The sequence below is a fragment of the Cyprinus carpio genome, unplaced genomic scaffold (genome assembly GCF_018340385.1).
Source record: "Cyprinus carpio isolate SPL01 unplaced genomic scaffold, ASM1834038v1 S000006757, whole genome shotgun sequence".
In the NCBI taxonomy this organism is placed as follows: Eukaryota; Metazoa; Chordata; class Actinopteri; order Cypriniformes; family Cyprinidae; genus Cyprinus; species Cyprinus carpio.
The window spans coordinates 5,001-15,749 of NW_024879354.1; the positions used below are offsets into that span (position 1 = coordinate 5,001).

The 10,749-nt window shown below is 38.9% G+C and overlaps 2 protein-coding genes across 2 annotated transcripts in view; both read left to right on the forward strand.

Moving 5' to 3' along the window:
• LOC122144759 overlaps positions 1-5,111 on the forward strand; it is a 10,105-nt gene extending 4,994 nt beyond the window's left edge. The window contains exons 4-6 of the mRNA XM_042755911.1: positions 530-744; positions 1,328-1,677; positions 4,216-5,111. Of these exons, the coding sequence (XP_042611845.1) occupies positions 530-744; positions 1,328-1,349 (237 nt within the window). The 3' untranslated portion in view covers positions 1,350-1,677; positions 4,216-5,111. The remainder of the gene's footprint in view (positions 1-529; positions 745-1,327; positions 1,678-4,215) is intronic.
• Positions 1,481-9,329, forward strand: LOC109058821. The gene is made up of 10 exons (XM_042755909.1): positions 1,481-1,571; positions 4,216-4,392; positions 4,680-5,043; positions 5,156-5,273; positions 6,584-6,678; positions 6,787-6,820; positions 7,320-7,523; positions 7,603-7,723; positions 8,565-8,630; positions 8,957-9,329. Exons 1-10 carry the CDS (start codon positions 1,481-1,483, stop codon positions 9,007-9,009), a joined length of 1,323 nt encoding a protein of 440 aa, XP_042611843.1. The 3' UTR covers positions 9,010-9,329.
• Positions 9,330-10,749: the final 1,420 nt, after the last annotated feature.

Genomic DNA, 10,749 nt, shown 5'->3' on the forward strand with positions numbered 1-10,749 from the left:
AAACCCTGATTACAGAAATACTGGGATGAAAGTTTATTGTTCGGATATAAAGATTGATGTCTATGGAAGCGATCCAAATAGAGCAAATCCCATTTGAAAGTAACTGTCGCTTTAAATAAGGATTGTTGATTGCGTCACCACTAGGTGGCGAAAAAATCATTCATTCAAGAGATTTGTTCAGAAACGCCAGTAATGGAAAACAAGTTTGAGTCATTGAATCATTCATTTAAATCAGTTTTTCATAAGTTTAATATTAAAAATTGGTATATTAAATATATATTAAATATGTGTATATATATTAAAATGTTTAATAATTCATTCAGATTAATTAAACTCTTTTAAATAGACAGCAGAATATAATATTTTGTCACATTATTTTTATTTCAGAATCGTGGGAGAATCTCTGTTTTAGAAAAAAAAAAATTTGATTCTCAGTTTATCCAAAATTCTCAGCAAAATCGTTTAGCTCTACTCTGAATAGTGTTTGATCTCAGATTGTTAAGCATGAACCTCTCTTCCTTGATTTCAGGTCAATGGAAAAACGTACGGTCAGGCTAAACTGATCCTGGGCCGCATGGGAGCGCTGCATCCAGCCAATCGTCTGGCGGCGTACGTCACTGGCAGAATAAAACCACTGCCTCAAAACACGAGCCGAGCGCTTTCTAAAACACTCCAGGTCAGGACGCTCAAAGAGACGAGGGGTTCCAACTCCACTCCAGCGATCGAGCCCTTCAAAACACACAGGTACCATAAGAATGTCGATTCGTTCAAAGATGTGGATTCATTCAGTAATGAATCACTGCTGTGTGTGGATCAAAGACACTCAACATCTCCGAGACGCTTCAAGAAACCTCCTGCAGAGCTACAGAGCTGTTAGAGGTTTGAGACACTTGTGTAAAAATGCTGTAAAATGAGGATGCTGTCAAAAATAGATATTCTTGATAAATGAACTAAATGAAATCATCATTTGGAGGACCATCGTTTGTGTTTAGAGCAGGTTTTGTCCTCGGTGCACGTGAGCAGAGTTTCTCAGGAGCTTTGCAGGAAGGTTTCTTGAAGCGTCTCGGAGACACAGTTCTTCTGGATTGAGTCTGTCTCAGTTTGTTCTGTTTCTTCATGTGACTCCAGACAGACTGATGATGATCAGATCACATCTCTGTGTGCAGCACAAACATCTCACTGCATTATTAACATTAACTGATATTTCCTACTGACACACTACAGCAGAAGATAGAAATAACTGACTTAAAACCAGTTTTAGCTGCTGAAAATACTAGTGTTAACTAGATATAACATCTGTAAACTACTTTTGCTTTGTCTTGTTTAGTGAGCCAAGCAAACCGGAGTAAAGAAGCATTCAAAAAGCCCATGACCCGATCTCCGGTGATGCCCTGGGCTCCTAATGGCTTCAGATGTACTTCGTCTCTCGCTGTTCCTAATCCTGCAGCATCATAACCTAACCCTGGGCGTGGCTCAAAACATGGTAGCTCCGCCCCTCTCCGGCGCTGAGACGGTTCTCCCGGCCTCTGCTCTTCCGCCGGGGCAGCAGGTGGTTCTGCAGCCGGTCGCAGGTATGACGGGGGGTGAACATGTGTCAGTTTAACGGCCAGATGATCCAGCTGGTGCCCATCAGTGCAGCGTTACCTGTGCAGGTGCAGAGCAGCGCTGGCGGAACAGGTTAGTGACAGTGCTGCTGTATTCAATAGCACTTCTACAGCCTTATCAAATGTTTCATTTTTTCTTTTTTAAAGTAATTGAAAATTACGTTTTAAAATTACAAAATGTCTTGTGTTTTTTGGTACCTTGATGGCATCTATTGTATCTGTTGGCGTTCTTATTATTCTTCTTCCACTCTGGAAGTCTATGGCAGCCCATAGAACCGCTTGCTGGAAAGTTATGAAATTTGGCACACAGATAGAGAACAGTCCCAACATCAACCATAGCAAGTTTGGAGTCTCAAACTCAAACTCTCTAGCGCCACCACTTGTCCAAAGTTTCGCTCATGTTTATGATGATAACTTTTGAACCATAAGGTCTAGAAGAAAAATTCATTTTTTCCCCTGAATCCTTGGCTCATGTTGAATCGAATGAACAAAATGTAAAAATCATAAGGTTTAATTTTTTATTACTATAGTTCAAAAAACCTACTTTCAAACTCGTCCTAGACCGTTTGTCTGATTTTCACCAAAATTGGCTCAGATCATGCTGAAGTTATATACTAGTTATATAGAAATAAATAGGGCTGCCCCCTAACGGTTGACTAAATGTTAGTCAACAAGAATAGGCTTGGTCGACCAATATTTTATTATTTGCTTAGTCGCAGAAAAAAAAAAGTCCACAGGAAGAAGCAAAGTCACGCAGTCCGTGACGAACAGATTATTAACAGCTGGTCTGTTTGGTAATATAGTACATCAAACACTCACCTATCATAATCAACCTCAAATATGTCTTATCATCTGAAATCTGTATGTAGTAGCAACTTTACATGGCTGTTTAATCTAATGTTAACCTAGAAAAATGTGTGCTGTTTGAGTGACTGAGGTGCCGTTGAGCTCACTTGCTCTTAAAATGCTAATTTTTAGGTCATACAGATAAAAGTAATACATCTTTCAAATCTGTGAAGACTCTAAATTTATTTGTGTGCATTCAGAATAACAACGAAATGTTGCGCTTTTGTAAAAATTATGAAAGCAAACAGTGTGCGCCTTTCTGCCGTCTCTGTCTCTGTGAACTTGAGCGTGAAATTCCAAAACTCTGTGTATACTTGCCTTGCATGAAAAATAGATCTATAGAGAGTGAAATGTCTTTGTATAAAATGAACCATTTTAAATGGAAAACAAATATTCTCAGATTATGTAATCTGTATGAAACCTCATACAGGTGCATCCACTACTGCGGGAAAAGACGAGTGTCACCCACTCATCTCTTAAGACGAAAACAAAGCACTGGTTTTATCAATAAATTATTACAATGTTAATGCAATCTTCTTGCTGTTTTTCACTGTGGACATTATTAGGCTATAACTGCTGGTGCGCTGTGGCAAGGTTTTTTTTTTTTTTTTTTGTGACATGCACTTGAGCACTTATAAAGCTATAGGCAACTGAAGGTTCATTATTATATATATATATATACCGGATTTTCCGGACTATAAGTCACACTTTTCTTCATAGTTTGGCTGGTCCTGTGACTTATAGTCAGGTGCGATTTATTTATCAAAATTAATTTGACATGAACCAAGAGAAATGAACCAAGAGAAAACATTACCGTCTACAGCCGCGAGAGGGCGCTCTATGCTGCTCAGTGCTCCTGTAGCATACCCCTGAAAACATTAACTGAAAACAACTGAAAACTGTTAACTTAGACAACTGAGAAAAACTGAATGCAAACAAAATGCCCCCAAAAAGAAAATCCTATTCTGCAGATTACAAACTGCAGGTAGTAAAATATGCAGCCCATGATGCAGCTGATAAGGCTACAGGAGCATTGAGCTGCATAGAGCGCCCTCTCGCGGCTGTAGACGGTAATGTTTTCTATTGGTTCTTGGTTCTAAATAAATGCGGCTTATATATGTTTTTTCTCTCGTCATGACGTATTTTTGGACTGATGCGACTTATACTTAGGTGCGACTTATAGTCAGAAAAATACGCTTTTTTTTTTTTTTTATATATTTATATATATGGTTTATTAATAAACGTGTGACTAATAGTCGACTAATGCTCAAAATGAATGACTACTAGTCGACCAGAAAAATCTTTAATCGAGGGCCAGCCCTAGAAATAAAGTTGATTAGTCAAAACCGTTCTCAGTAGATACCTGAATTCGACGAAGAGCACGCAGATGTGAGGCTGTATCTCCGCAACGGTTTGGCGTATTGAGACCAGGCTTGGTGCGTGTTATAACAAGCATGGCCTGAGGCTACCTGCACAGTTCCGTCGCAGCGCCACCTAGTGGTCAAGAGATATGAAAAATGGCTGTTTTTATTTTTTTGTTTTCTGAAATGAAATGGTAAAATCCTGGTGAAGTGACGTACCACCATTTCATTTATTTCACAGCCCTAGTTTTGATTTATTCATCCAAATATTGCCAAGTTCTGCAACAAGCCACATAATACAGTAAATTACATTTTTATCCCTGGATTTTGCTGTGTTTTCTGCATCATGAAAACCATATGGCCGTACACATCAAATGAAACATTCTCACCTCGTTTCTCTACAGGAGGTGCTCAACAGGAGCCACAGTCAGCACAGATGACCACATCTATGCCAGCAGCTCCACAGAAGGCTTCATCTAAACCCCTTCCCTTCATCGTACCCAGAATCCACGCAGTGCAAGGAAACACCGGCTCTACCTTGGGAAGTGTTACAGCTCTGGGTCTACAGAACGGTTTACTTGGTAAAGCTGGCATGTTTTCCTTCAGAATATGCCCTCCTTCTGCTGAGAGCAAGACTGCGGGTCCCGAACAGACAGGAAAAGCTCCCGAGTCAACTGGAACTGCTTCCACATTGTTACTTCCTGGAGGATATAGGTTAATAAAACTGCCCATGTTCGTCAGTCCCAGCGTGAGCAGCCCGAGCGCTTCTCTACCTGATGTATGCACTGAGAAATCAACCGAAAACACACAAGAGAACCCTGCTCATGAAGACCCACTACACACCAGTCCTCAGTCTCTATTAAAACAGAACCAGGTGAAGATCACAGTGGTCTGCTCTCAGAAGACAGTACTCCAGTTATCATTAAAGTAGAGTCTTACAGCGGTGACTCTTCCTCCAAACATCCATGCTCTGACCAGCCTGAGCCAGAGGAAAGATCGGTGCACGTTAAGATCGAGGATGATACGGACCAGTCCCTACAGAACAGCAGAGACTCGTCACTCCGTGCCAAAATAGAGGAGCCTGACCATGAGGCGATCGCAGACGTCACTCATCATCTGAACACCTCTGAAAGCACGGATCGCAGTGTTAAGGACACAGACAGATCATCCTCCATTACTGAAGTCCAGCAGCATCTGAGAGGACGAGAGGAGATGAAGGACACAACCACTGGGTGCAGGATTATTATTCTCTCTGTTTGAGGGCCGCACCTCATTGGTCTCACAGAGTTTGACAGCTCCTCCTAAAACTGTAAAGCACCTAAACCTGGACCTGGGGAGATCCAGAAAGAGGAGGAGAAAACGACAGGCTCCGGACGATCCACGAGTGGATTCTGCTGCTGAAGTCAATCAGTCCAGCTGTGCGTTCATGTACTCCAGTGACGGATGGACCACAGAGGACAGTGTAAGTCAGCACTCGATCGCACATCAACCAAAAACACTGATTTCTTCATTTCAACTGATCGTCATTTTGAAGAACCGAGATCAACCAACACCCTTTAATCCAATAATCTCAACAAGTTTTGTTACTTTTGAAACAAAGTCTCAGATTTCAAATTCTGTCAGTTTTATAATGAGAGTCAGTCGATAAACATGAATGAACATCAGAAGGTGTTGATAGAAACAGAACTCACTCAAATCAATCGTGTAATTGATTAATCTGTGATTCAGCTGCAGAAAGACACCAGTAAAAAAAGTTAGAAAAAATAACTATTGAGAGATGCATTATGATAAATCATTATATTTTACTTTAATCCGTTCTTCAGTATTTAATGTATGTAGGGCTGTGCAAAAAATCGAATACGATTTTCATGCGCATCTCTTCAGTAAAGACGCTCCTGTGATTAATAGTATATCTCCAGCACGTACGTTAAGATCAGGGTTGCCAGTTTTTCACAACAAATCCTGCCCAGTTGCTTCTCAAAACTAGTCCAAAACTAGCCCAATTGCGTTTCCAGGAGGTTCCCCGATAAAAATGTTGTGTAGGGGTTGCAACGCAATTAGGGCTGTGCAAAGCCCTGGTAATATTCACATTTTAGGGGCTAAATATCACGTTGTGGTAGTGGGATCGCTTTATCAACCCGCAGACATGAAAAACAACCGCAGACTTGGCAACACGGTTGAGGTGGAGCGGCATTTACTAAACAGAGTCCGTAGTCCACAGACAAGCTACACAAAATCGCTTTCAAAATCGACAAAGAATCGCTGCGATTTTAAATCGATTTTGTGTAGATTGTCAGTGATTACGGCTCTGTGTAGTAAATGCCACCAGTGTTGCCAAGTCTGCGGTTGTTTTTCATGTCCGCGGGTTGAAGCGACCCCAATACCAATAACGTGATATTTTAGCCCCTAAAATGTGAATATTACCAGGGCAACCCTGCCAAAAACGTATATTTTAACCCCGGGATGCAATTTTTATCGGGGAACCTCCTGGAAACGCGATTGGGCTAGTTTTGAGAAGCAACTGGGCAGGATTTGTTGTGAAAACCTGGCAACCCTGATCTTAACGTACGTGCTGGAGATATACTACTAATCACAGGAGCGTCTTTACTGAAGAGATGCGCATGAAAATCACATTCGATTTTTTGCACAGCCCTAAATGTATGTTTGAATAAATCTGTACCCAGCCCTGATATCAACCTTTAATCGAATTATCCTGAAGAAGAAAGTCCGTCTGAATCACTCTTCTCAGATTGTGCTGTGTTTGGATCCTAGAATGACTGGATCAGTGAGGAGGAAGTGGACATCGAGACGTTTGAGGAGTACGATGAGAAGATGAACATCAGCCTCTTAAGAGCAAGAGCGAGACGGTGAGTCCTGAGCTGAAAGCATCTCCTGGACGATCTTCAGATTCATTCAGCTGCTGTTACATACACTGAACCGCTGCTTTATTCAGTAAACACCTCTCTTCTCTTCAGGAAAACACAGCAAGCAGCTCAGAGTCAGTGGCTTGTGAGTCTCTCTTCTTTCTTTACCTCAGTCGAGTTTGTTCTGATCACTGTAGTATTATTAGATGAAAAGCAAAAATAATATGCATAAACAATTGATTCGCTAGGTACAGCGTATATTCAGAAACAGTAAATATGTATCATTTTACAGTTAGTTAAATTAAAAATAAATCAAATAAGAAATCCATCAGAATTGCTGGAAGGCAGATATTTATTTGTGAATGCATTCTGTTCTCAGTAAGAGACGCTGATGGCACACTAATATTATTATACAGTCCAACACAAATGTATTCAGACACCTTCAAGATTTTCTCACATTATCACAGTTTATTTGCTGTAGCTTAGAAAAATGTTTAGACTATTTTATTTCACATTGTGTTCCTTGCATGAAAAGAGCCAGTGAAGCTGTCGTGCAGCTAAAACACCAAACACTCCGTTAGTGTGCTGTAAAGATCGTCATAACCTGTTGTGTTCAGAGAAACCTGATCTTCATGTTTTTCCAGCTGAAATGTAAATCAGTTGGAGTGGACCATCATGTGGTGCGGCTGATGTCTGATCTGCCGCTGTATAAGCGAACGTGGCGTCTGAATCGAATGCTCCGAGAACGGAAGCAGCTCGTTGAACTACAGCAGAGTTTGGACTCGCTGAAGAGGATGCTGGGTGTTGAAGAAGACGTGATGATGAGCACTCAAGACCTGCTCCGAGAGGTGAGGCTAAACCCGCTGCTTCTCCTCAGGTCTCTGCAGGACACTTCAGCTTCATTGACTTGTTCCTGCTCTGTCTCAGGCTCGTCAGATGATCGGAGCTCTTGAGGAACACAACACCTCTCTGATGGCCAGGAAACGGGCCTTGATTCGACAGCATTCTCACTATCAGACTCTGATCTCACAGCGCTCCGGTGCAGACGGTAAATCATGACACGTGTGTGTGTGTGTGTGTGTGTGGAGGGATCTTAACCCTGACATATGAAAATAATAGTAAGAAAAATGAAAAATGATCATTGAACCTATGGACAAAATATAAAAAAAAAAAAAAAAAAAGTTTTTTTTTTTGGTCAAGCATCAGGCTTTTATGGCTCATATACGTAGTCTGAAACAATAAGAATATGGAGGAAAAAACAGCTAAATTTGCACAAAATAAAGAAAAATATGAATTTGCTGCAGATGCTAATTTCTATGATGAAAATCTGCTGTAAGTAACAGATTTAAAGAAGTAACTGATATAAAGTGATCTAAATATCAATCTGTGCTCTATATCTCCAGTAATGTGTCTCAGTGAGATGAGATGTAAATGATCCAAACATATAATGCAGTGATTGAGAGATGAAGAAATAAAGGCTCCTCAGAAGATGTGAGATGTTCTGGAGGCTTGTGAAGATCATTCCTCCGCTGAGGAACAGTGAAAGTAAAGCTTCTGGGAAACAAACGCTCCTCAAAGATCCTGAGGATCAGATTTGAGACTCTAAAACATGATTGATGGAGAATCAAGTAAAGCTGAGCTGCTTCAGTCCAGTAAGAGTTCATCTGGAGATATTACTGCAGTTATTCTGACCTTTACTTGATCAAAATCACTCCAGATCTGACACCAGAAGCAGCAGCTGAAGCTGATTACACTAAAAGAGCTTTTACTGGATAAAAAAAAGGTTTAACAGCAACATTTGATCATTTAGAGGCCTTAGAAATTCTTGAACGAATATGATACAGCAGCTTTATAGGGTTGAACTAACGTGTGTTTTATGTCTCTTCCAGTGACGGGAACAGAAGAGAAAACAGCAGCTCCTTCATCACCCAGAAGTCCTGCACACAGTCAGTCAGGTGAGCTCGTGATGAATCGCGAGTCCTTAAAAAGCCTTGCATTTAGTTGCATGAAATTTAAGGCCATATAATTTTAAATTGTACAAGAAAGTCTTCATTATGATTTCAAGAGGTCTTAAATGTGGGGATGGAATGACCAGAATTGAATATGGCTTAATGTGATGAATAAACTTTTCATTTCATTGAGTGTTTACTGCGGTTACCGTGGAAACCATTATATTTCTGCCGTTCTGAAAGCGCCTCCTGCTGGCAGAGAATGAAGGTGCATTTTCAGTACAGCTGCCATCAGTTAATATGAGAGCATTCGCTCTGTGTTTGGTGTTTAGTGCTGAAGAGACGTTTGCCCGGCGTAATCCTGCAGTCCTTCACCAAGACGTAGCCAGAGACGAGTGTGGTGCTCCAGAGAGCGAGGAGAAGATCTCATGAAAGCACCTGTCATCAGTCAAGAGAGAGCGTGCAGGTGTGCCGCTTCTTCTTCACCTCATCAGTACCACAGTAAACATGAGATCAGCAGGGTATTCTGGAGTCACTCTTGTGTCTTCAATAGCTCCAGCTGAGACCTGAATCGTGTGCATGGAGCAATACTTTCATTTTCTGCTAATGATGGATAGAACTGGCCGTTTTTCACATTTACAGCTTGTACAATCTTTGTCAAAAGCATTTGTGAATTAATATTTCTCAGGATATTACTTGATTAACCCACATTGGGGTGGTTTTTCTATGGCTTCTTGTTTAATACTAAACATGTTTTGCTCAGTTTATGGATGTGTTGTGTTCTTTGTTAGAATAGATTTATTTTTGTGATTTCTGCATCATTATGGATGGTTGATGAGGCCTGAGTTAGTTTTCTGTTGTTTATAATCACTGATTAATCTCCAGAGATCTGAACAGGCTGGAAAATAACTCATAACCAGATGGATCTTAATGTCAAATTATGTGGATTTTCCCTCTTTATCAGATTGAAATAGCCTCAGAATTGAGTTGATATTATGGCCTTGTGCACAAATAAAATGTAAATGCTGTGGTTGTTTTGCTGTCTTGACTTTATAAATGTAGTGTAACACTTTTTATATGGAACATGAAACATACTAACAGAAAATAATCGCAAGTAAAATCAGGCATTAACACAAAAATGTCTTGTTTTTAACAAAAACTGCAGTTTTGATTTGATTAAACAGACATTTTAAAAATAGTGTGCATTCATGACACGTTAGTGTTTATTATACATACAGTAATGTTTCTACAAATAGTTATTAATGTATCTTTGATGTACTATTTATACTATTGTAGTTTATTGTGAATATTTTGATTATATTGGGTTTTATTTTTATTTTCTGTTTTCACTTAAATTTTTTTAATGGTTTAGTTATTTTGTTACTATTTTTTTTTTTTTTTTTTACTAATATTTAATTATTTTAGTTTTAGTTAAGTATTTGAAGACAAAATAAATACTAATAAAATAAAAACTAAAATAAAATGAGAAATGTTGCCTTGGCAACTAGCTGAAATAAACTTAGTTTTATATATATATATATCTATATGTATATATATATATATATATATATATATATATATAGCAGTCATCAGTAGCACAGGTATATTTGTAGCAATATCCAACAATACATTGTATGGGTCAAAATTATACATTTTTCATTTATAGCAAAAATCATTAGGATATTAAGTAAAGATCATGTTCCATGAAGATATTTTGTAAATTTATCATTAAATGATTAGTAATATGCATTGTTAAGAACTTCATTTGAACAACTTTAAAGGTGATTTTCTCAATATTTAGATTTTCAGATTCCAGATTTTCAAATAGTTGTATCTCTTATAATATTCCCTTAAATATTGTCCTCCTAACAAACCATACATCAATGGAAAGATTATTTTCAGATGATGTATAAATCTCAATTTCCAAAAATTGACCCTCATGGCTGGTTTTGTGGTCCAGGGTCACATATTATTTTAATTCAGTTAGTGTTTATTATATTCCAAGTAACAAACTTTTATTGTGTGTTTTTTATTTTAATTTACAAAAATAATCCTGGTTATCACTTGTGTGTCCTTTTTTTTGTTTTTTTGCGTGTGTTAATGTTAACAGCATAAATATTGCCAA

Coding starts and splice junctions, on each gene's coding strand:
- LOC109058821 (XM_042755909.1), top strand. CDS start 1,481: ATGGTAGCTCCGCCCCTCTCCGGCGCTGAGACGGTTCTCCCGGCCTCT. Junction 5,044..5,155: donor ATGAAGGACACAACCACTGG/GTGCAGGATTAT, acceptor GGGGAGATCCAG/AAAGAGGAGGAGAAAACGAC. Junction 7,524..7,602: donor CTCAAGACCTGCTCCGAGAG/GTGAGGCTAAAC, acceptor GCTCTGTCTCAG/GCTCGTCAGATGATCGGAGC.